This window comes from Macrobrachium nipponense, chromosome 5 (genome assembly GCF_015104395.2).
Source record: "Macrobrachium nipponense isolate FS-2020 chromosome 5, ASM1510439v2, whole genome shotgun sequence".
NCBI classification, from domain to species: Eukaryota; Metazoa; Arthropoda; class Malacostraca; order Decapoda; family Palaemonidae; genus Macrobrachium; species Macrobrachium nipponense.
In genome coordinates, this window is record NC_061107.1 from 124,086,525 (window position 1) to 124,113,755 (window position 27,231).

Consider the following 27,231-nt stretch of genomic DNA (forward strand, 5'->3'; position numbering starts at 1 on the left):
ACTTTACGAAAACACACAAAAATTTAAGGAAAACCATAAAACTAAAATTTACGAAACACCTTAACAAAACTGTAACACTTAACTTACAAAAATCTAGAAATTACGTAAAATAAAATTTTTATTTTTTTTTATTTTTAACTTTTTTTTTTTTACTTTTACGTAGGCTTTTTTTTTTTTAATACAGAATTTCAACTTCATCACCGCTTTCAACGTTCTGTTTTTCATCACTTGGTTCTTCCTTTTTACTTTCAACATTCTGTTTTTTATCACTTGGTTCTTCCTTTTTGCTTACTCCTGCTCATGCTGAAGGCCTCTTTAAAAAATAACGATTCAAGGAAGATTGCTTCTGCCTACTTTTCACAATGTTCCTGAAACGACTCAAGCAAACGTCATCGAACTGCGCAAGCATACGACCTGTGTGAGCCTTTTCGGGGTGTCTTTTTTTTTTTTTCGATAAACAATTGCACTTTATGAAAAGCGCCTAGAATATCCTTAATTTCTGCCGTTGTCATAGGCTCCTCCTCCTCTTCCTCGCCGCTGCTAGAGAACTCCTCTTGAACGACGTTAAGTTGCATGGCCTCCAACTCCTTCAGGTCATCCGTCGTAAGCTCCTCTTGGTGCTCCTCAAAAGGTCGTTGATGTCGTCCTCGTCGACGACCTGCCCCATGGACTTGCCGAGTGCAACGATCTCATCAAGATCTGGTTCCAAAACAGTTTCGGGATCATCAACTGTTTCTGACTCTGCAGTACCAGCTTCGCCCACGTCGAATCCCTCGAAGTCTCTGGCGGATACAGCATCAGGCCAGAGTTTCCTCCACGAGGAATTCAAGGTTCGCCTCGAAACCTCCTAAGCTAGGTCAATGAGTCGGATGCAAATGACGATGTCGAAATGCTCCTTCTAAAATTGACGCAAGGTGAGGTTTGTGGTATCGGTGATGTTGAAACATCTCTTGAAAAGATGTTTCGTGTACAGCTTCTTAAAGTTCGCTATCACTTGCTGGTCCATGGGCTGGAGGAGAGGGGTGGTGTTGGGCGGAAGAAAAAGAATCTTAACGAAGGAATACTCCGCTAGGATATCTTCCTCGAGGCCAGGAGGGTGGGGAGGGGCATTGTCCAACACCAGCAGACATTTCAGGGGGAGGCGCTTCTCTTCCAAAAAACTCTTCACAGTCGGGCCGAAACACAGATTTACCCACTCTGTGAACAAAAGCCTCGTTACCCAGGCTTTTGCATTAGCCCTCCACATCACTGGAAGCTTCTCCTTCAACACTTTGTGGGCCTTGAAGGCTCAAGGAGTCTCGGAGTGATACACCAGTAGGGGCTTCACCTTGCAATCCCCACTGGCGTTCGAACAAAGTGCGAGCGTAAGCCTGTCTTTCATAGGCTTATGCCCGGGTAGCTCTTCTCTTCCTCCGTGATGTATGTCCGACGGATTTTTTCATTTTTCCAAAAAAGGCCAGGCTCATCACAGTTGAAGACTTGCTGAGAACTGTAGCCTTCCTTGTCATCATCTCGTCGAACGTCTTTTTAAAGGCTTCGGCGCTTTCGTGTCCGAGCTGGCAGCCTCCCCCCCCATGACGCACCACCGAATGGATGCCAGTCCGTTTACGAAATTTCTCGAACCAGCCATGCGAAGCCTTGAACTCTGGGGTTGGCGTTGAAGTCCCTTCCCCTCCCTCGTCTTCCGCCTGGGCAATCAAATCGCCGAAAATAGCACTGGCCTTGTGAGCGATTGCTGTCTCCGTTACTGTATCGCCAGCGATTTCTTTGTCTTTTATCCAGATGAGGAGCAGCCGTTCCATCTCGTCGTGCACATGGCTCCTCTTGCTGGACAAAATAGTGATGCCCTTCGACAGTGTAGATGCTTTGATGGCATCCTTCTGTTTAAGGATGGTGCCTATTGTCGACGGATTACGGCCGTATTCCTTTGCGATCACACTCATCGCATACCAGCTTCGTACTTCTTTATGATCTCCATCTTTGTCTCCAAAGAGAGCATGCGCTTCTTTCCGTGAATTTCAACTTTCTTGGGACCCATGACTACGTTAATTTACGTAAAGTTACACAATATACAGTCTTCGCACAACACGATAATATGTACTGCAACGAAATCACTAACGAATTTACGTTACTAAACGAAATCATTGGAGCGAACGAATGCCGATTGCGTACGGTAAAGTTTCGGGTGCGGAGTGGCCGAGCTAAGGGATGCCAGCGCGTACGTATAGAAGATGCATGATGGGAGGGATGCTGTCCAATCGGAGAGAAGGATCTCATGGCTTGGCTAGCATCAGGAACCAATGGGAGAGCAGGAGAATGGTGGCGAGTCTACTAGCACTAAGATGGCGGCGTGCGGCACGAGTTTCAAAATTGTTATCGGGCGAATCTCGGACTTTCAGAAACCTTTCGTATCTTGAAAACTTTTCATATGTAGAGCAGTAAAATTTTTTGCATTGGCTTTCGTAACTTGCGTTCTTAAGATGCGTCGTAACACGATTTTCAGCGTAAGTCGGAACATTGAAAAATACCACATGATTTAATGTAAATACCTATCAATAACAACGAGAGAACAATTCCTTACCTTTATTAATTTGATTGGCTTGCACACTGGAGAGGAAGCTGCGGTGCTGGAGAGACTGGGGGAGGTTAGTGAAGAGAAAAAGAACCTCCAGAAGATGCTGAGGCAGGTGATTCTTGAGGTGAGGCAGAACATACTACTGGAGATGCTGAGGCAGGTGATTCTTGAGGTGAGGCAGAACATACTACTGGAGATGTTGGGGCAGGTGAGTCTTTAGGTGAGGCAGAACCTACAGAAGGTGCTGGAGATACTGGGGCAGGTGAGTCTGGGTTAGCAGAACATTCAGAAGGTGCTGGAGATTGTGGGGCAGGTGAGTCTGGATTAGCAGAGGCAGCTGAGGTAGAGGGTACAGGATCTCCTGCAGGCCTCTCTACCTTCTTAAAATACTGCTCCAGGTTAGTCTGAACAGAGAGCGACCTTTTTTCATCCAAGATCTCCTTGTAACACTGCATCAAATCCATGACGCCTCTGGAAACCCTAGTGAACCTGTCCAAGTTGGGATCCTGAGCCTCAAAAGTTGACAACGCTTGCTGCAACTCTGCAAAACCTCTTGTCAAGTCCTGCCTTGTGAAAGCCTTAGGCTCTGGGGTGGGTGCTTCTTCTTCTTCCTCTATCATCTGCTTCTCCAGTTGTATCAGGTCCTCAGCAGATAACTCCTCGCCATGAGACTCCAGCAGCTCTGTAACATCATCAACCTCCATCTCCAAATTGATTTCCTTACTCAGGGCAACAACGTTCTTGACAACTAGCTGAACTGTGTCCTCAAACCCATGGAAATCATTCACAAATTGAGGACAAATTTTCTTCCAGACACCATTCATGTTTGTTTGCTTAACCTCCTCCCAGGAATTAGCAATGTTCTTTACAGCATCAAGGATGTTGTAGGATTTCCAAAAGTCCTTCAGAGTCAAGTCCTTCTTGGTTTCAGTTGCCTGTAAAGCCATAGCAATTGTCCTTCGTAGGTAGTAGGCCTTGAACGAAGCAATCACTCCTTGGTCCATAGGCTGTAAAAGGGCCGTGGTATTAGGTGGAAGGTAAACCACCTTGACATTAGGGTTGAAGTCTCCCAGCTGGGCAGGGTGTGCCAGGGCATTGTCCAGCACTAGCAACACCTTAAAGGGGATACCCTTGGAGGCGCAATACCGCTCCACACTTGGAACAAAATGGTTTACGAACCAGTCCTCAAAACACTGCAAGTGTCACCCATGCCTTCTTGTTGGACTTCCAAATTACTGGTAGTTGACCCTTCCAAATGCCCTTGAGTGCCCTTGGATTTTCAGCCTGATACACCAACAAGGGCTTCAGTTTGAAGTCGCCAGCAGCATTACCCCCAAGAAGTAAAGTTAGCCTCTCCTTGCTGGCTTTATGACCGGGTGCTGACTTCTCCTCCTTGACGATGTAAGTGCGGTTAGGCATACGTTTCCAAAACAAACCTGTCTCGTCTACGTTAAACACTTGCTGAGCAGAATAACCCCCTCCTTAATTATCTCAGACAACGCTTTAGGAAATTCACTCGCTGCTTTCTCATCCCCACTAGCAGCTTCACCTTGCACTTTAAGGTTATGGTAATTGGCCCGAGCCTTAAATCGCATAAACCAACCCCTACTAGCCACAAACTCTTCACTTTCACTTCCCTCCCCCTTTTCTTTTTTCAACGCTTCAAACAATCTTTTCGCCTTCTCCTGAATCACCATAAGGCTGACTGGGATACGCCGTTGATTTTGGTCTTCCAACCAAAGCACCAATAACCTTTCCATTTCAATTATTAGACCACTACGCTGCTTAGTTATCACTGTCGCTTTCATAGGAGCAGATCCTTTCACATGTTCAACGATGCGCTCTTATCTTTGATAATGGTAGCAACGGTCGAACGGCTAAGGCCAAGCGAGCGGCCAATGTTTGTTGGCGTTTCTCCCTTCTCAGATCGCTTTATAATGTCCACTTTAATTTCCATGGTGATGGCCTTTCTTTTCTTCGATGCACTACCATCAGAAGAGTCCGCCTTGCGCTTGGGAGCCATAACAAAGAGCAAAAAGTTACAAAAACGATACAACACGAGGGAGAGAGAGGCAGTGTAAAGTAAACAACCAAAATGGCGTATGGGCGAGGAATGAGCGTAGCGAAGCGACGCCGTCCTCTCCCCCACAAAGCGTATTTTTCGCCGTGCGCCCGGAACTAGTTCGCGTTTGTTTACGTCGCTTACGACGCTAAACCGCATAAGACGGAACGACGCAAAATATTATTTTTTATATTTACGAAACATCGTAAGTCGAGACCGGCGTAACCCGAGGACTTACTGTGTATATATATATATATATATATATATATATAATATAATATATTATAAATTATAAATTTATATTATATATCAATATATATACGATATATATTATATAGATATATATATATATATATATATATATATATATATATATATATATATATAAGGGTGGGTGAACCAAAAAGAATGGGCCCAGTGCACACTTTTTGTGATAAATTTTACTTCAAGACAGGCTCGTTCAAGAAAACCTAGGCGACTTCCATGCATCAGTTTGAATGCAAGAATGCTCCCTCCAAAAGCAGGATTTAGAACTGGGTGGACCGTGAAGAACCTCAACGAAGCCACTGATAATCGTCCAAGCCAATCAGGATGTCCCAGGAAGCATACAGCCGAGCTAATGAGAGGGTAAAGGAGTCACTTGAGCAGTCCAAAACGCTCTGTGTGCAAGTGAAGTCAGTCTCTCAGCATATCACGTGAGACATGCAGGAAAGTACTAGTAAACAATATAAAGGCTTACCCATACAGAATACAGATGAAGCAGACCCTTACAGCCTCCAACAAAAAGCAGAGAAAGGCTATGGCAGTCAAGTTGCTAAAGAAAATCGAGGAGACCCCAGAATTTCTTAGCCTCCTTTGGACCTCAGATGAAGCCCACTTTCAAGTTGAAGGAAAGGTGAATTCAAAGACAAATGTCATCTGGGAAACCTCCAGGCCTAAGTAAATAGCCACCAAGCCTCTACACTCCCCTAAGTGCACAGTGTGGGCTGCAATCTCAGCCAGAAGCATCATCGGAGACCGATGTTCTTTGAAGAATCGGGCGTGACAGTGACAGTCACCAAAGAAAGAAATGTTCAGGTCCTGAATGCCTTCAAGAGTGAGCTACAGGCCCTCTATCCATCGCTTATGAGAAAGTTCTGGTTCCAGCAAGATATAGCAAGCTCTCACACATCAAATCTTTCCCAAGACTAGCTGAAAGAGAACTTTGGAAGCTGTGTGATCAGTCTCAAGACTGACTTTGAGTGGAAATCTCACAGCCCAGACCTTAGCCCCCAAGATTTCTTCCTTTAGGGGTACCTGAAAGACCGAGTGTATGCAGGGAAACCTAGGACCATCACTGAACTCAAGGAAACCATTAGGGAGGAGATAAGAGCCATTCCTCAGTCTGTTTGTAAGGGTGTCTTGAACAGCTTTGTGCTACGCCTCAAGAAATGCATGGAGCTGAATGGTGGTCATCTCGAGTACATGCTCTAGATTGATGATGAAAGGGCCAATAACTATGAATTTTTAATATGATGTTCTGAACACAACGAATTTGCTGTAGTTGCCCTTGACTCCTAAAAAAAAAATCAATAATTATCAATATTATATATATATATATATATATATATATATATATATATATATATATATATATATAATATTGATAATTATTGATTTTTTTTGTAGGAGTCAAGGGCAACTACAGCAAATTTGTTGTGTTCAGAACATCATATTAAAAATTCATAGTTATTGGCCCTTTCATCATCAATCTAGAGCATGTACTTGAGATGACCACCATTATATATATATATATATATATATATATATATATATATATATATATATATATATATATATATATATATATATATATATATATATATATATATATATATATATATATATATATATATAATATATATATATATATATATATATATATATATATATATATCATCATCATCATCATCATCATCAGCCATTGGTGTCCACTGCAGGACAAAGGCCTCAGACATGTCCTTCCACTCCCATCTGTTTATTGTCTTCCTATGCCAGTCTGCACCGGCTAATTTTCTTAGCTCATCAATCCATATATATCCCTGTGGTAGGGGTGTAAAAATACTACCACCATAGGTCCTGCATGTCAGAAAAGGCCCACTGAAAATAACTGTGGAAACTGCTAGACTTCTTTAGTCAAAGGCAATATATATATATATATATATATATATATATATATATATATATATATATATATATATATATAAATATATATATATATATATATATATATATATATATATATAAAGTAGGCGCCGAAAGTCTTTACACCCCAGTGCAATTTAGGCAAACGCATACACACGCGCACCTTCTTCGACCTGTAAAGGAATGCAAAAATTTAGTAAAGATATTGAAATGGTGTGTCAGTTTTACCTTAGACTTTCTAGTATTTGGTAGCACCAAATTTGTTCTCTTTAGCTGCCTTCAGCCGTCGGGGAACACTTTCAATGAGGTGCTGACAGATCTCTGGTTCGATACTGTTCCAAGCAGCGATGATGGCGGCTTTGAGTTTCTCGATATTGGAGCAGTCAACCTTCTGCAAACGTTTTTTAATGATCAACCACAGATTTTCTATGGGACTAAAATCAGGGGAATTAGGGGGCCAGTCACTTAAAAGCTCCACACCACAATCCTGCAACCAGTTCCTAATCAATGGCGTTGTGTGGCACCGTGCGCCGTCTTGCTGAAGAATTGAAGCACCTGTCTTCTCAAAGCTCCCCTCTAAATATTCATTTAGCACAACGTAATAAATGTGCTGGTTCACTCGTTCATTATTTTCAAATATACACAATTCCCCAACTCCCTCATAACCCATAGAACCCCATACCATCAAAGTTTTGGGAAACTTTTCACGAGGACGAATAAGTTTGTCACTGCACTTGTTAAGGCGGGGACTTCGCCAAACTTTCGTTGAGGTGCTTGCCGAGCAATGGAATGTGGATTCGTCAGTGAACAACACTTTTTTCCAGTTATTAACGTCCCATTTACCAAATCTATGAAAAAAAAACTTTCGTTTCTTAATATGAGCGTCAGTTAGCTTGCTCTTCTTAGGAGCCACAACACTCTTGAATCCCAACTTGCATGACAAGTACGTCTGTAAAGTACGTACTTTACACTTTCCTAAAATTTCAGGGTTTTCTTCCCTGAATTGACGAGCGCTGTGTGAAGGATTAAGCTCTGCTTCCCTTCTCAGTAGCGAAATAGATCGTTCAGACAGCAACGGGGGCCTCCCAGACTTCTTGGCGGGAAGAGGTACCTCTTTCTTCCCTGACGCCTTGTACCGCGCAACAATGTTCTGAACTGTTCGACGCTTCAAATCCGTCTGCCACACAATTTCAGCGGTATTTAACCCTAATTCAAAACACTGAATGACCCTTACACGATCATCCCTAGAAGTATAAGGACCCACCATTACGCATAAAGGCACAGGGATTGGCAACACAAGGGCAACACCACGAGACGAACAAATCCTGACAGGAGTGCCAGCAAAAAAAACCGACTTACACCACGGCTAATGAGCTACTGATCAGTTATTGTTTCCTTAATCAAGGACACAGTGGAAACAATAAAAGGTGCCAATTAGTCATTTTTTCTCTCAGGCATTTTCCGTGACTGATATGGAGGATTCTTTAAGACGCTGAAAGTCTTTGCGCAGCCTTCAGGGGTGCAAAGACTTTCAGCGCCCACTTTATATATATTGCCTTTGACTAAAGAAGTCTATCTGCAAGGCAGCAGTTTCCACAGTTATTTTCAGTGGGCCTTTTCTGACATGCAGGACCTATGGTGGTAGTATTTTTACACCCCTACCACAGGGATATATATATGGATTGATGAGCTAAGAAAATTAGCTGGTGCAGACTGGCATAGGAAGACAATAAACAGATGGGAGTGGAAGGACATGTCTGAGGCCTTTGTCCTGCAGTGGACTACCAATAGCTGATGATGATGATGATGATGATGATGATGATGATGATATATGATATATATATATATATATATATATATATATATATATATATATATATATATATATATATATATATATATATATATATATATATATATATATATATATATATATATATATATATATATATATATATATATATATATATATATATATATATATATATATATATATATATATATATATATATATATATATACACACACACACACACATATATATATATATATATATATATATATATATATATATATATATATATATATATATATATATATATATATATATATATATATATATATATATATATATATATATATATATATATATATATATATATATATATATATATATATATATATTTGTTCAATATTTTAAGCCAGAGCCAAGGAAAGTAAGGTCTTTTACCAGTTTCATGCATCTTTGTCTATATGTTAGTTGCCCCTTTGAACTGTAAGCATACATTCTCTCGAAAAAGCTATCGCTTCTCCCATTGGCTGTCGGAATTACCCCCACAGAGACGAGGATTTAAAAGGATCAGAAGCCAGCGGCTCAGCCTCTGAAACTCGGTAGACCTAAGAGAGGTCAGACGCCCCTACCATCTTACCCTGCAGACGCCGCCTGTTCCCCACTGTTCTCCTCTGGGAAATCCCAAGTATTTTTTAAAAAGTCCATAGTGCACAGAAACATCAAGGAGAGGACTATGTTCAAGCCCCAGGATGGCCAGGTACTGTGAGAGTAATTCCAGTTCAGCCAGGGAATTGTTTTACCTTTGTCTTTATTTCATTTACATTTTTCCATGGCAACGGCCCCTCCTTTGTTTAATTTCTCATTCCCCCCATCTAGGTTCAATTCTGTGATTACTCCCCTTGTGATAGTAGTGAACATCCCTCTAGTAAATTCAAGCAATGAAATAGTTCTCTGTGTGTAAATTCCCAGTCATTTCATTTCTCCACAAGTGGCCTGTAAACTTTTGATTGAAAGAAAGTAGTGTGTAACGTTCGCCCTCGTGTGCCCCCCCCCGCCTTATGCCAGTGTCCTATCTATTTTGCATACAAACACTGTGCCGGATGGTGGTAGAAGTTGGAAACCCTTGGAGCAAGGCTTGCATTTACAATCTGTTTGCGCAAATTTCTGAATGCTGTGTCTGGTTGCGCCAGCCACATAGTTCCAGTGGATCCAGTTTTTAAGTAAATTCCTCCTTCCTCAGTAATATCGGTCTTATGCCCTAGTAGTTTTTTCTTTTTGTTCTGATCTCTCATCCTCCATTCAAGGCCAAATTTTCCATTGTTAACTACATTTTCTAGAAGTGGGCAGTTACCTGTCACCTACACAAGTAATGGCAATGCCACCATGAAAATTTGAATTTTGGTCTGCTGCAGTAGGGAATCTACAGCTATATAATTGCTTGGTAAGACAATGAAATAAAAAGCCTATTTTTTTCAATATTAAATTATCATCATTACTCTACTAGATTGATTTTAAAGTACATAGTAACAAAAATCAATGAGAAGATTATTTTTTTATCCTTTCCAGTTCTCTGTCTTTTCACTAACTGACTCCCCTCCTTTCCCCAACTCCCAACAGCAAGAATGTGAACAGCATGTGTACACAAAAATCAGAAACAAGATTTTCCAAGATCAAATTACAGGCAGCTCCCAGTTATCAACAAACTCAGTTATCAGCGATCTGGTTTTATAGCGCTTGTCTGACGCCATAAAATCAGCAATTTATGGTGCCGTAATGGGCCGAGTTCCAGTTGGCGGCGCTCGAGTTTTAAAATTGTTCTTGGCGGTATGGGACTTTACAGCAACACCCTTTCGTAACCTGAATTATTTTTGTATGCAGAGGCAAAAAAATCTTCGTACGTATTTGCTTTCGTAACTTGAATTTTTCGTAAGTTGGGACTTTCATATGTCGAGGTTCCACTTATATAACTACATTTTACACACACACACACACACACAAAACACACAGATTTCAACACAGGATGCACTCCCTTTATTCACCTGGGGCCCTAACTGGGGTTCAATGAGTGCAAATTATGTATAAATTCATGGAAAACATATCTAGTCCAACCAAAACTGTGTGTGGAGGCCTGATAAATCTCAAATCAATGCTGAATTAGTGAAAGAACTGGATTACAGGTCACAAATTAGTGAAGGTTTACCTGCATTCAAAATTAATCAAGCACCAAATGTGCTGAAGCAACAGATTAAAATAAGCAGAAAGTTCAAGTACTTACCACCATCAGATTGCAGATTTCAGAAAAGAAGTGTGGATATGTTGGCAAATCATAAAATATCACATGCCTTACACCTTTTATGCAATAACGTCTATAAAAGTGGAATCTTTCAGTATATAAAAGAAACTGTCGTTTTGCATCAAAGAACAGGCTGCGTACTTTGGCAACTTTGTACATTTCCTGAAATTAAAAGAAAGTTAATTTGTAACATACAGGAAAATAAGTTTTTAAGAATCTAGTAAATCTAGGGATCAGAAAGAAATCTACTTTCAGATATGTAAATAAAAACAACAAATACGGCCTTATATTCTGGTGGCAAAGTTACTCTGTAACTTCTCACCAATGGCTCTGCTCCTGCATAGCAATTGAGGTTGCCAAACTGTTTTTCAAACTTTCAATTGCAATATACTGTGAAATACAATGATTCAATGACTTGTCTAGACGTAACAAAGGCTTATGGAAGATTTTCCTCAGTATTCTGTCAGCTAGATTATGTGAAAAGAGCTCATAAGGAAGTGTAATTAAACAACTTAATACCAATAAAACATCTATCTCGAGCTTTCTGGGGGCCCCCCAATATTGTTATGTCAAAGTGCTGACATAACGATCTCAGTTCTACGAAAGAGTCTTAGCCAAGTCCATGTACTGCAAACATCTAAGACTGCACTAACCTCCTCCTCTTTATATTAGGTTGAGACCCACACTGTCATTCGTCTGATGAAAAATAAAATATTTGTTACATGTGGAAAAGTAGCGCTAACTGAATCAACATTCCTTTTACTGCACCAACCACAGAAAGAGTTCCATTTCGTCTAATAAAGACTGAGACTTGCAAACAGCCCTAACTGCTTCTGTCATAAAACCTCTCCTGGATAGCCTTCTCTTTTAAGTTCTTGCAGAATTGATGGAAGGGTGGTTGGCATAGGAGCTCCTCTCACTTGGGGAGTCTGTTAGAAGCAAACCACTCTTATTGTAGTTAAAAAGGAGCTAGTAAGGCAACTGCCAAATCATTATAATTCATAACTTGTGTAAGATCATTCTAATTATGGCATATAGCTGACTGCCAAAACATTTGAATTTCAAACTTTTTTTAGCATAATTCTAATTGTACCAAATGACAGAAGAAAACAGGCTACCAGACCACTCCAACAACGAAAAGTTTCAAGTTTGCATTCATGGCTGGTCACAAATCAGCCGTCCAAGGGGCTGCCTCACAGTTGTCACAACACTTTGCATAGGTAGGGGTAAATAGACTGTCACTGTAAATTAGCAAATTCACTGGTTTTATGCCTAACTGGTACCTGAGATCAGCTACAATGGTTAGGGTGCTGGTCAAGACAGACTACCTTCCCCTTTACCTACTGGATAAAGGCTTTTACTTCTGAAGGTTTAGCCATAACAGACCTCTTCATACCTCACGCAAAAAAGACTTGTTCAACTGCAGTTGAGGAGAATGGATTCTGAACAGGCTGCAAGGGAACAACTTTTCTACAGAATATGGCCTAACAAGGTTTGAAACACTCTGGCAGAATAGGGAAACTTACAAGTTAAGGACAAAAATCCTTTAATCCTGTCTTCCACTGGCTGAAAGAGCACTGAACATGTCCACCTACATTTCTAAGTAAATTACTCTTGGTAAATTATCTAGACTGATTTTTCTCTAGGTATATGGGTACAAGAAAGTCCCCTTTTCTGATGAACTATTGAACTACAGCAAATCCTAACCTAAAGTGTCTCTCTCAGAAGTAGTACCAGTTCAGAGGGCTGAGACAAATGAAGGGTTGCACTCCCATCATTTTGGAGGCTGAAAACACAAATATAATATCGTAAATGGGTGTATGTACCCTCTTCTGCCACCTGGTTCTCTACCATTGATCTCACCTCACTGCCTATCAACTGGTACTTTTTAAGAGTCCTGGCTCTGTGTTGAAGTTGACTGACTGGCTAAGATTCCAATGAGGGGCTTCACATGTAAAAAAGGGAAACCCGAGTTACCTAGAGTTTGGCTCCAAACTGGTCCCTCAACCTCAAAAACTTCTGGGAATAGGCCTCCAATAGATCCTGAGGAGCCCAAGGAGAAAATGAAACTAGTTTTCTCCTTTTACTAAGCGTACCATACCCTTAAAGGCGCTGTCACACTAGCAAAATTTCCGTTGACTTTTGAATTTGACGTTGACTTTCCATGTTTTGACGACGACTTTCTGGTGTCGTCGTCATAAATTTTGAAAACGGTACCAATCAAATTAAACTCATCGCTACCGTCGACTTCATTGTTTGTTTACATCTCAGAGAGAGCGCATTTCAAGTCATCAGATGCAAGATGGAGAGCTTAGCACAGTGGACAAGATTGGCAGAACAGTTTTTGGTCAAGATATGGGGGAGAGACGATGCTTATGGGACCATAAGCATGATAGTTTTATGAAAAAGGGTCTTAAATGGAAAAATTACCAAGCGATCACCATGCGACTCGGGGAAAACTTTCCTGAACTTGCTGATCTTTATACAGATAAGCATGCTAGCCTACGTATATCGTGAATATCAGATTGCTATATAGCCTAGGTCTGCTCCCATTATTTTTTTTATTATTTTTTATCTTTGCATTAGCAAATAATATAAACAAAAATCTTTAAAATTTTTGCAGTTTCTCTAGCTTAATTTATAATACAGTTTGACTGTGGTTGTGTAAACAAGGTTACGAATAGCCTACCTAGGCTAACCCTAGCTTATTTTTTTAAATAAAACTTTTCACGTCTTTTTAAAAAACCAGGACTGAACCCAAAGACTTTTTTTTCATTCTATGCAGCATCATTAAACACATGCAAGCACGACCCACTAGTTGCTTTGTGTTATAAAGCATAGCTAGTTGTTTTATCATTCCGGGAAGTCACAGCTCAGATGGTTTGTTTACGTTTTGATGACGACAACCGTGGTATGAAGAAGGACATGTGTTACAACCAGAGTACGGAATGACGTCGACTTCTTTGGAAAGTTGCAACAAACTCAGAAAAAGTCGACGGAAATTTCACTAGTGTGACAGCGCCTTAAGAGTCCACAAGGAAGAACAAACACATCTCTTTCTTCTCCGTCTAGCAGGAGTTGCACTACTGGATTAAACTCTGCTCCAGAAAAGAAACAGCTGCTCTCTGACAGGGGATGACCTAATTGGGGTTTCAGGATTTTTTTCAGGTTGGCACATTGGGACTCCTCTGCTGTTACTCCTGGCTATTCCTGAAATAAGGTGAATGAATGCCAACTACGAATTTCTCATACTGAAGGTCATATCTGTGAGAAGGTAAGAACTTCATATTAAATATTCACCATTCAATTAAGGAATAAACCAGGTACCATAAAGTTGGACAATTGCAGCTCTCTGTGAGCCAAGGGAGTCACTAAGTTGGAGAATTTTCTAGTGCTCTGTCCCTGTTTCTAACTTGACAAACTTACAAAGTAAAAATTACATTTTCTTAATAAAATGAGGTTTTGTATACATATATTTATCCAGTAATTACATAGCAACTAGTTTTTTTCCCGTACAGCAGCCTAAATTCAAATTTTGCGGGTAGCACCTCAATTGTTCACTTAAGTTATACAGCGCTGCCACATAAAAGCAATATTAGGAACCACTTAACTAATCATCTCATTCTGTTTTATGCATAATATCTATCAGAGGAGAGGAGGGAACACTCTGACTGATCATTACTGGGTAAGTCTATACAAAGCCTCATTTTAATATAAAAATGTCATTTTTGTATAAGTGACTTACCCAGTCATTACATAGCTGATTCCAAATTGCAAGGAGGTGGGATTGTGGACATTTTCTACTTAATACCATTAAGTCATGTAATGAATTTGAAAATCAATGCTTATTATTACCTAATGATAGTCAATTGCCTTCTAGAGACCAAGGTCCTTGTGATGACAAGACAGAAGTTTTTCATCAGTAGCTGAATCTCAACCAAGGAGATACAATACTGTATTATACTAGTGAATGACTAAGGTGAATGTGGACCTACGTCTTCACAGTTGAATCAAGAGAAGTAAACTCTCCAGATTCTGGTTAGTATAGAAAAAGTCCCATCGATGACACCAACCAGTGAAGACGGCTTTAATCCCTGCTGTTTTATAGAGGACTGAAAAAGCTAATCCGCTATTTCATTGCTGCTCAGCGAGAAAGACAGAGTTTGCAATGAAAGCAGAGAGTCTTTCAGTAATGAAAACACAGGGATTGTACTCCCTGAAGAACCGCTTCTCGTGGGTTGAATCTGGGAGAAAGTTTCTATTTACTTTGGGAGCAGAGCTAGTCGGGTGGGGAACAGGCAAGTCTTCTGTTATTCATTTACAACTCGGGGTGAACAAAGAATAATTGAACACCTTACGAATTAAGAAATGTATATTAGAAAACAAACTCAAATTGTCTGAAGAATATCATTCTGCGTCAACGCAGCGGCCAATGGTGCAGGTGCGACGAAGCAGAAGACTTGGCTACAGACTTCTGTTATACTGTGGGGTAAACAGAAAGATGATAATGAGTCTAATGAGATATATCTCTCTGAAAATATGCTGCAAGCGAGATGGGCATACACGTATGCATGAATTCCAGCCAACCAGAGACCCAAGTCTGTGATTGCCGGGCAGAGATTTGAATTGGTAGTCAATCCTCGGCACAGGAGAAACAATGCCAAACCGAAGAAAATCTCAGAGAGCATGCAGTACTGAGGCAAAGCCATACACCGCTCGCTCAACTTATCATCCTGAGTTGCCTAGTGTAGTTATCTCAAAATCAAAATTGGTAACTCTTGGGAGGCCCAAAAGGCTGTCTTGAGTTCCAGGTTAATTAAGAGAAGGTACTATTCGTCTCGGTCGCATACCAGAAGAGTTAACTTACAGGCATGCGCCTACTACTTGGACAATGCAACTGATAACAGTAGCATGTCACAAGAGAAATATTAGTATATTTGTAAGTTCCTGTAAATCACACTTCAGCCTAATTCTCCTTCATTTGAGGGACAAGAATGACTAGAAGCAGACCTCCTTCATTCTCTAATGAAGAGAGCAAAGGTGAAGTTTTTCCAAAGGGAGACTTCTATGGTGATAGCAAAACACTGATGACAACCAGTTCAAGCCGAAGTGGTTGTTCCCAAAAAAGTAGCACTGGAGGGGCGTTCAAACCTCTCGGTACTATCCGTCCTGAACGGACTGACATATGTTCAGTAAGATCCTAAGACTGAACCAAAAACAGTCTCTTGGGTTCAAATTCCGTGAAGAAGACTCCACAGAATTCCTCTTATTTCCTTGTTCATTCCAGTATAACCAGGAAGTAGAGGGAAAAAAAAAAAGAGAGGAGGATTGACTGTTGTTGCCCGCTCTTCCCTGAACTTGCTATGTTCTCACTCTGTTAAACGAAGCATTCATTCCTACAACCCTTTTGTTTGAGCAAACACGAGCGAAAGTTGACTGGAGTTAAATGCAGTAAAAGCTGGCACGAACTTGCCACATCTTGCTACTCATCTATCTTCTCTGTGATCGAACCTCATGACTACACAGAGGACCTCCTCCTATCTCCTTCAGATGCCTTGTCAGGAGGGACAGCGACATCAATCTTGGCACCTGAAGAATAGCCATTCATGGCTTTCACAGGTGGGTCTGAGCCACCAACGCGGCTCAGTCCCTTCTCTCGTCTTGCGCCACTATCATGATGGAGAGAAGACTACCAATCACTGACTGTGGTTGTACGATCCCCCTTGTGGGTTGTACACTCGGACACACACATACACGAGTATACCTGACGCAGCCCCGGTTCCATGAGCAGTGCCCCTGGAACCAGAGACAGGAGAATGAACCTGGGTTCAAACTACTGGGGCTCCCAAGACACCATATTTGTAGATAGCATCCAGGTTCCCTCTCCAGAAGGAGTAGGTGAGCCAAAAAGACAGCCAATTACTTCCTCTCCATAGAAAGGGTGCAGATGCTTAGAAGGAGGAGGTTAGGAGGTGTCAGATGACAAAGACAAAAAACGAGGGCGGGTGCTATGTCATGGCAAGGAATCGTCCAGATCAAGAGCAGAGAGTTTGTTCGTTAAAGCTCACCCAGATTGGCAGATCAAGCTGTCTGGTCGAGCCAATCCAAGCAGAGCGAGCTGAGCAGATCACCACTACACAATTATGAGTGGTAATCGTCAACAAAGAACTATCACTTCTTCCCAATTAACTGTTCTCCTTTGAGGCTGAAGCTCCGAGAAGAAAAGAAGAACAAGAGGGATTCTGTGTCTGCTGTCCTACGTGTTCGAACCCTAGGGTCCAATACACAAGGACGGTACTTGACCATTCACCAATAAGGCGTTGTATGCAGTTCCAAGCTCTACATAACTCCAAACCAGACTGAGGAGCAGAATCATCTGTACTGGTAAAGACTTGTTTCGCAATCTAAGCACTCGTAATAGTGAGCGCTCGGCAAGCGTTAGAATTCGTAAGAATTCCCACCCTCGGCAAACAAAACTTGACTCTTGTATGAGAATAATCGGGCGAGCCTTGTCTTGCCCTGGTACTCAGCAATATGCTGAAGCCGGCACTCGGCGAGCGCCAACAAAACAAAGGGATCCAGGTGCTCAGCAAGACTCCCGATTGTTGTAATACGTAGTGTAATGGTCTCGTAATTAGAGATGAACAAGTTCAAAATAAAAACAAGAAATTGGGCTGGAATGACTGACGAAAGGCAAGATAGATCAAGGAGGAGGACTAAACGAGACACAAAAATAACCTTAATAATAATTTATTTACAGGTTAATTTACAAATGTACAATTGAGACCAGGTTTTGGGTGGCGAAAATACACAATGATTAGTTATCAAAATAATCAATAAATATATAAACAATCAAATCCATCAGAAATAAATCATAAGTGAACATTGCACTAAATCAGAGCCATACACTTGCTTGACACCACAATAAATATAACGATACAAATCAGCATATCCGGTAAAAACCGTACACTTGGTCATATAAAAAAAATACCGATTATGATGCCACATAAACAGTAAGACACAACCGTAGATCCTCAAGGCCGACCATTGAACAACACATTGTTCAATGCGACAGCTCCGTTGCTGCCAAGGAAGAATACTTCTCAACATGGGACTATGGCTTAGCCACCAACTCGACCTCAGGATCTGGATTGAGTCCTCAGCAATTGCCAACTGCTGCACCAAAATCCATCACCAGCAACCAGGTGATCCTCCCAAACTGCTGCTGCTGTGGTCTTGACGGAACACTGTCGAGAACCTGCTGATCTGCCTTCCAAAACCAGACTGCAGCTTTCGCTCACACCACGACAAAAGTTACCTTGTCACCATGACGATAAACACTGGTGGGTAAGGGAAACAATGCAACCATAGTAATGGTTATTTTAAAAAAATAACAACTCATCGTTACAGTAGTCATCTGGAATACCCATTGCCCAGGTGTTGGGAAATCTCAGAAAACCAAATCACCCTGCAAACACTAGAAATTCCAAGGAATTTAATGGCTAAGCGAGACTCCCAATTTTCGTAATAACAATTACTGGGAATGTCTGTTTCGCCCGAGTATTTGGATGTTACAGAAAAAACATAACACTGAGAATGCCAGAAATTCCAAGGAATTCGAGCATTCAGAGATTCCTGGTTACGTAGTAACAATTATCAGGAATTCTTGTCTTGCCCAAGTGTTTGCAGATCGCAGAAGACCAAAACACTTGGAGAGTGCTACAAATTTCAAAGAATTTTAAGCGCTCGGCAAAACGATCATCGGGGTGGGGACCCTCCTCAACTCCCGCAGAAATCGAGGAGGAACGGGCATAAAATCCAGTCCTAAATGTAAGAATTTAGGACTGGAATGAGAGTACAATTCAACAGAATATACACTCGAGGCTCCCAAAATTCAAGAACCCATAGGAGACTGCGAATTGAAATCCGTCCAAAGGACAGAAAAAGCCATGGAGAAATCGTCTCCAGTTTTGACATAAGATCCTTCCTAAACGACGTGGACATATGTCCAGTAGGACCTTAAGGTCCCTCCAGGAATGTAGTTCCCCGACGATGGATCCTACGGAGAGCACTCTATAGGATCCCTCCTATTCACTTCGCCCCTCCTGGCGTAGCCATAGGAAGTAGAGGGAATAAGGGAGGAAGACTGGACGCTCTCGCTCGTCTTGCTAGCAGAACTAGCAGGAGAAGCGAGAAGCGAGTCACAGGCAGCCATCAACCTTCAGTGATGCCCGCAACGCAAGTCTAGGAAAGCATTATCGTCTGAGAAAACGCTTTCCAGAGGAGGGTTATAAAACTCTCATACGGCAGGTAGAACGTTTGCCGAAACCAAGACCGGTTGGTTACATGAACGTGACTGTCGTCTGGGTGGGGTTGAGTGTGCACCTGACTAGAGATAGCTGATACCATCCTCTGACGCATCCAAGTCCTCATCGAGGTCGAAACCTCTCAAGAGGAACCAAACAGGGGAGCCCCTACAGGTCTCTATGTGCATGATCCTGCGGGACCGTCATGTCAACCCTGGGAACTGAGCAATCACTGCGAGAGTGATCACCGGCAAGGCGCGAGTCACCTGAGCAACTCGCTCCTTTCGTCAACTCCGTGCCCAAGTCATGACAGTGAGCGGACTCAGCATCACTGACTCTGGATGCATGTGAATCTGAAGATTGATGTGGAATCGGGGAACTTGCGAACAAGCGTCCGACACGGAACTAGTCTTAGGGGCAGAACCTCTAGGACTAGCAGCAGAAGTGTGAACCGAAGTTTGCGCTTCTACGGCTCCCGACACGCTAGGCCCTGGGGACAGTGTGACAGTTCCCGTTCCTGAAGGAACGGGAGAGCTAGCGGAAGACCCAAATGCCTCTTCAGCTTGAGGAGGCAGACCCTTAGAAGTCCCATGACGAGACTTCTTAGGGGGAGAGACTACCTTCTCCTTCTTTGGCAGGGAGGCTTAGAAGTCGAAGGGGTGGAGGTTGATGAAAAATATGATGATTCCGAGGAGGAAGATGACATGACGAGCTCTCTTCCTCTTCGATTTCTCCAAATTCTCCATGACTTCCTCTACAGGATGAGGTATATTTACCAGCAGGAATAGAGTTAATAATCACAGGGCAGTGGCGAAGGCTTTGTCCAGTGACGTAACTCCAGGATAGTATAGTGGTAAATGAATATGATTTCCAGCAGGGAATCAGTACACACACTTGAGGACCAATATCACAGCATGCTATGAGTCACAGGTACAATTCCAAGGGTAGGATAACCAACACGAAGAGCTATCCAACCATCTACTGCTGTAATCACTATCACCACTGTTAGCCTGTAAAAGAGAGAATATATGATCTAAAGTAATAACGATACTCCTCTTGCATCCAAGGGCACCGCCCTCCGAAATGAAAGGAGAACCCCCAAGCACCAACACCACACGCCCCCTCTTCTACCTTCGTCGGATAGCTAGCGAAAGGACGAAGGGGAAGAGGAATTAACAGAAGAAACAAGAGGACAAACCTCCGAAGTTCCCCTCGGTAATTTCCAAACCATAAGTGTAAATTTCGGATGAATACGTCTCATCCTAACGTTAAAGGGCAAAAATATGTACTAAAAAAGATGTTGGCATACCTTTGACACCAACCCTTAACACAAAGTAGAAAGGTAGCCATCAAGGCTATCACAAAAAGTGGGTTTGCGTATCAACTATTAAATTCAATTAATTATCAATATCAAACACAGTAAATACATATTTATTAAAAAAAATTAAAGATCCCACAGGGATCTTTAATTTGACAGCTAGTCAGCAAGTAGAGTGTTTACATCCGGGCAGGCAGGCCTACCCGCCTACCAAACGGTAGTTAATGCCTAACCACCTTGTTCAAGAATTTAACGGCTATAATTCCAGCTACGCTGAAAGTAATTCCTTATGTAAAGGACCGAGGGTTTGTATATTGTGTAAGAACAAAAGATGGCTTTCCTCATTAGGTCCCTGAGAGAAGCTGGCTGAATAGGTTCGAAACGCGGCCCTGAAATCCATTTCAATACCACGTCTAAATTCCAAGAAATGGTACAATAACTTACTTGTTTCGTGACATCCAAGACTTAATAAGGTCACTTAAATCTTGATTTGACGACAAATCCAGTCCTCTACTTAAAGACTGAACTATGCATAGCTCTATATCCTTTGATTGTAGATGTCAAAAACTTCCTAGACTTCCTCAAGTAGAGAAGGAAGTCAGCTATTTGAATTTTAGAAGTTTCAGAAGAGGACACTTTTTGTCTGTTACACCACTCTCTGAGGTAGACCACTTATACTGATACAATTCATTAGATGAAGGACGTCTGCATTGGGCTACAGCCTTTGCTGGTGCTTTCCAAAATCCTTTCGATCTAACAAGGTGCTCGACAGTCTGTACCCTGTCAGAGCCGGAGTGGGCAACCCTTACTGGAACTTCTGAAAATGAGGTTCTGAAAAGACAGTTTTTGAGGTAAGAGCCTGGGGAAGTTAACTAATCGTTGCACCAAGTCTGGGAACCACTATTTCCCAGGTCAAAAGGGGGACAATAGAGTCATTATTACGTTCTGGTGAGAATTTGTTTATGACCTCCCTGATCACACTGACGGGAGGGAAGGCATAGACGTCCAGACCAGTCCCATCTTGCAGCATTGCATCCGTCCTCCAAGCAAGAGGGTTTGGGACCAGCGAACAGAATCTTGGGAGTCTGCGGTTCTTCAAAGTTGCAAAGAGGGCTACTGAAGGCTGATCCCATAGCCTACAATGGTCCGCACATACTCTTTGATCTAAAGCCCACTCTAATGGGAGGACCTGATTCTGATGACTAAGACTTCCCTTGGATGAAGCAAGTCAGCAATGACACCTGATTCTTGTCTGGCTAAAGTAAAAGTTCCTGAGACACTTCAAAAAGGGAAAAGGGATGTGTTCCCCTTGTTTCTTGACATACGACAGAGCCATTAAATTGTCGGAGTGTACAGTCACTGTTTTCCCTCGAACTGGGGGGGGGGGCTCACAGACCCAGAAAAAAATGTTCTTAACTCCTTTACATTGATGTGGGAATTTCTAAACTCCTCTGGCCAAGCTCCCGACACCTCCCTGTTTCCCAGATGAGCTCCTCAATCTAGGTTTGAGGCATCAGAATACAAGTCTAGGTCTGGGTTCAACGGAAGAGAATTCCCCTCTTGAAGTCTTTCTTCTGACAACCACCATTGAATGTCTTTCTTGATTTCTGTTGTTACTGGGAATATAAATGAGTCTTGAGAAGTTTTCTTGTTCCAATTTACTATTTACTATTAGAAAAAATTGAAGTGACCTCATGTGGAGCCTCCCTAGTTTCACAAACTTTTTGACCGAGGCCAGTGTTCCCAGAAGACTCATTCATTGAGCCACCGAGCATTCCTGAAGGGACAGAAATCATCTGATGCAAAGGAGACAAGAGTTTATCCTTTTGGGGGAGAGAAAAAACCAAAAATTCTGAGCATGCAGAATTATTCCCAAATATAGAACCCGTTGAATGGGAATGATCTGAGATTTCTCCAGGTTCATCAAAATACTTAGTTTCTTCGTAAGAAGGAGAGTTTTTGATAAATCTTCCATGCATTTGTCCTTCGACTGACCTCTGAGTGGCTAGCCAGTCATCTAAATAAAATAAGATGTTCACTCCTAACAGATGAAGGTACTTCGCCAATGGAGTCAGTATGCAAGTCAAGACCTGTGGCGCTGTCAACAGGCCGAAGCATAATGCCTGGAATTGCAGAACCTTTCTTTGAAAAACAAAGAGGAGAAACCTTCTGGAATCCAGATGTATAGGGACGAGGAAATATGCATCCTTCATGTCCAGGGTCACCATCCAGTCCTCTAAATGTATGGGGGACACGTGGAATTTCATATTGAGAACGAAATGATTCAAAGCGCTCGCATCTAAAACTGGTCTCCAGTCCCCGATGTTTTGGGGACCACGACGATTGTGTTGTAAAATCCCTCCAAGTTTTGATCCTCTACTATTTCTACTGCTCTCTTGCAAAGCAGTGACTCCACCTCTTGAGAGAGAGCCATAAACTTTTCTGATTTCGCTGAGTAGGCTGGTAATGTGATCGGCGAACTGGCCAAAGGTGGGCCAAAAGATCGTTGGTTGATTTCTTCTATAGTGACAATAAAATCTGATGCACTAATTCTTGCAGGAAGTGGTGTTTCTTGTCCAGTGGGGCAAAAAACAAAGCTGACTTTTGTGTTGTGGTTACGCCTTTAGTAGTGAAGGAACACCACAAATCCCTCTTCTTCAGAAAACAAAATGAGATGAGAGATGCTAACTCTGCCTATCCTTCTCTAATGGCCTTGTTTGCACATGAAAGTACCAATAACAAGTCTGCTGTAATGTCTTCTGCAATCGCTAATGCCCCGATTGTCCAATCTAAGAAGCTATATACTTCTAATGCTTTGAAAATACTCTTAGTAAGATGATCCATTTCTGAGGACGAGATCATAACTTTGGCTGATGAAAAGGCCGAACGCCTGGCAGAGTCAATGAGGCCTGAGAAGTCCCCCTGGGAGGAGGCAGATTCTCCCACGGAAGGAGATTCTCTGGTGTCGTAAAAACAGTGACTCTTCTTTATCAGTTTGGCAGGTGGGGTGGCAAAAGAAGCTTAACTCATCTCTCTCTTTGGCGCTAACCAAGAGTCCACGTCTCTCAAAGAGAGTACCAGCTTGGGTTGGGCCAAACTGTCTGAAGCGGGTTTCCTCATGAGGAAAGTCGAAGTCGGTGGTACTGGAGTTGCAGGCGAGAAAAAATCTGAACAGTTGTTGAGAAAATACCTAAACAACGCCAAGTAGGAACACTAAGGACTTATATCCTGTTCCTCCTCTTCCTCATCCGAAGAGATAGGCGATAAACCCACTTCTTCCATTTGAGGTGTTGGAGCTTTCTGCAACAAAGATATGATGTCATCCAATTGTTGTTTAAGAGAGGCGAGTAAAGGATTGGAAGTCGAACAATACGAATGGGAGCAAGGCAAAACCGCTCTTGACTCAGCTGTCAGGGAAGTCAAGCGCATCGCACCTGATGTCGATCGTTCGGCCGAATGAGAGTGACACATCTTATCAGGAGAATCACATCCAGGAGTCCGAGGTACTTCCAAGATAAATCTGGATCTTAAGACTGATGAAACTTGCTCCAAAATATCTGTCTTACCCTTAGCAGAAACATACTGCTGATCCATACAGGGTAAGGACTCTGGGCTGTCCCAAGCAGATTGAAACCGACGAGCCGATGGTGCAGGTGGCAACACCATGTAGCTGCACAAATGTTGTGGACTGAATACGTCCTCTTTCCTCCTCTTAGAAGGAGGAGGAGACTTTTCTACATCTTCAGACTGTCTCTCGAGGGGGTGCGACACGTCTTGAAAACGCTCATGACAACTCTTGTTGGGAGTCGAGCTACCCGACTTCGAAGACAGATCATGGACACCAAATGAAACACCTTTCCAGTGGCGCTCTGTCGAAACCTGGGGATCGCCAGCAGGTTTGACTGAGGGGACGACTGCCAGGGGCAAATCCCACCAGCCTCCCTTCGTCCTCCTGTATGTCCTCTACCCGGTGTGGGGGAGCAGGACAGTGACCTTCATCTAGGAGCACCGGTGGGTCGGACAGCCACCTCTTCTACACAATCACTATGCACTTCACTAGCACTTTGATTACTTGCACCAAGTTCCATCATTGCACTCACTAAAAATTCAAACTTCTTATCAAATTTTGACTTGAGGATAGCAAAGGTGTTGGGATCGGGAGCAAGCGAACCTGGAATAGAAGTTAATGACACAAAAGCAGGAGAAATGACTGGAAAATCAACAGGAATTACAGGCGAAACACTCATGTTATCTTCTACCAATTCAGCAGCTTGAACATTATATAAACTAGATCTACTTTCTGCCCAAGCAGCTGCTTTCCTCTTTCTGTCCTTGTCCACTTGTCCTCATGGGACCTAAATAATTTTAATTTCTTGTCATCCCAATCACAACATTCAGCACAAGTATTCTCTTTCTTGCACTCTTGACCTCTACATTTACTACAACTGGTATGTGAATCATGGCAAGATTTAGCTAATCTGGTCTGTAAAAAACCTAACACTAGTTGTGCTAGAATCTGACATACTGGTGTGGCAGGATTTTGATTGATTGATTTATTAAAGGTTATCTGGCATCACAACTGCTAATGGTTATTGACGCCACTACAATGGAATATATAATGCATATTTAAGAAAGGAAAATCCCCATGATAAAAAAAAAATAAATAAATAAATAAAAATTAATAATCGTAAAACCTATAAACTTACAAAATTAATAGTAAAAATTAAATCTTGGTAAGGGAAAAACCAACTCCAGTTCCCCTGTAACATGGAGGAAAGTACCTCTCTCTCTCATCTGAAAGACTGGGGCATTCAACTTTCAGGTGTCTGACTGTCAATGGTACCAAGCAGTCATCACAATAAGGCTGATGATCCCCACTCATCAGAAAGCCATGTGTCATTTTTGTATGGCCTATTCTAAGCCGACAGAGTATTACTTCTCTTTGCCTACTCATTGGTGAATACTTCCAAGGAAAGATGGTAGTAGCTATTTCTTTCATTTTTTGGTTTTCTAGCTCCCATGCAAATTTCCAGGAATCAAGGAACGCTGATTTAATGACTGGATACATATCATTTGTAGGGAGTGCACACCTAGCTATGTTACTTTGGTTGACAGCTGTTTTGGCAAGTGAGTCTGCTACTTCGTTTCCTGCCACACCAACGTGCAGGGGACCAACAGAAAGATACTTTCCTACCACTAATCTTAAGCAACTGAAGCCACTCTAAAATTTCAATAACAATAGGATGGAGTGAATTAAAATGACCAATAGCTTGCAAGACACTCAGTGAATCGCAACATAAAACAAATTGTTCTCCAGAATGACAAGCAATCTCTTTATTTAAGGCCAATTAGGATTGCATAACACTCTGCCGTAAAAATGGATGCCTGATCTGGTAGCCTTCCACTCTTATTAAACTTGGGAAATACAACTCCATAGCCAATGCCTGCGTCAGACTTGGATCCATCTGTAAAAACTATGACTGAACCATCATGGTCCGCCAAATGTTCTAAAAAGGAGATGCGCAGCATCTCGGCACTCATTTCTTCTTTGCTACCATGAGAGACATTCAATGCACATCAGACAGCATGCACTCCTCACCTCTTTAGAAAGAAAAGTAAGAATGAGGTTCAACACTGCACAGGAAATGAACCTTGTAAACAAGCTTTCACACACTGGGCACTTACAATGATGATTTTTATGAACAGAAGAATCATTACACATCGCCATACTCAAAACAGTCATAAGTATGATCAACAACAAGCAAGCTGAGGTCATCACCCACTAAACCAGGAAATACTTTGATAGACTTCAACGACAGCCATGGTGAAGAGGAGAATATGAAAACTATACAGTACAACAACCAAAGAAAAAGTGACATTGCTAGTTGATAAGTGAGTAGTGCCCCATCCTACACTCATCATACTCTAGTTTCATACCTTGTTACTAAACTTCAATGGCTGGACCAGTTTTTGTCAAAGGTACCATGGTTTGTATTCTCATAGGAATTACTATAAAGCCGCATTTGACTTGTGCTGTCAAACTGTAGAAGTAAACACTGTCAATTATGCTGTGCTTAAAATAACATTTTACTACTTTGTTGATGGTACTTAAATGAAATGTGATTTTCCCTTAAAAATCTGAAAAATTAACTTACCCCTGTCATATATTCATTTATGCTCGAAAAACTAACACCACCATCCTCTTTCAAATACTTGACAAGCCGCACATAATCACAATAATCAGGAATATAAACTAATATTCCTATACGACGATTTGCCTGATATTGTGGTAGTACTTCCTTCACAAAATAATTGAATCGGCTATCTGGATCTCTCATTCCTGCAACTCGAATCATCACCAGTTCTGCTGGAACAACAACTTCTTGGACAGATCCATCCTGTACATGATTTAGGACCTATGAGGAAAAATAAAAAGGAAAACCTTTAGAAAGCAAACATATGCAGCAGAATTCACACTATGTAAAACGGGAAGAACAGTATAACAATTGTAAGAAGTGCCTTACCTTAAACATTTAAAATCATTATAAAGAAAGAGCTACTAAATCATTGTTCCAAAAAATATTTTATTCTAAATGACTTTTCTACCATTTACATAACAGTAAAACTACATTATTCTGAAAGTCAATATGAAAAGAATATGAACTGAATCAATTTTATAAGGAGAACATGTGAAAAATTTT

The 27,231-nt window shown here is 41.6% G+C and overlaps 1 protein-coding gene across 1 annotated transcript in view; it reads right to left on the reverse strand.

Annotated features, from left to right (window-relative positions):
- Positions 1-27,231, reverse strand: part of LOC135215618 (U3 small nucleolar RNA-associated protein 25 homolog) — a 112,026-nt gene that overhangs the window by 23,921 nt on the left and 60,874 nt on the right. Inside the window, exons 6-7 of the mRNA XM_064250525.1 lie at positions 26,686-26,946; positions 10,889-11,068 (exon numbers count right to left, since the gene is read on the reverse strand). Coding sequence (XP_064106595.1) covers positions 10,889-11,068; positions 26,686-26,946 — 441 coding nt within the window. The remainder of the gene's footprint in view (positions 1-10,888; positions 11,069-26,685; positions 26,947-27,231) is intronic.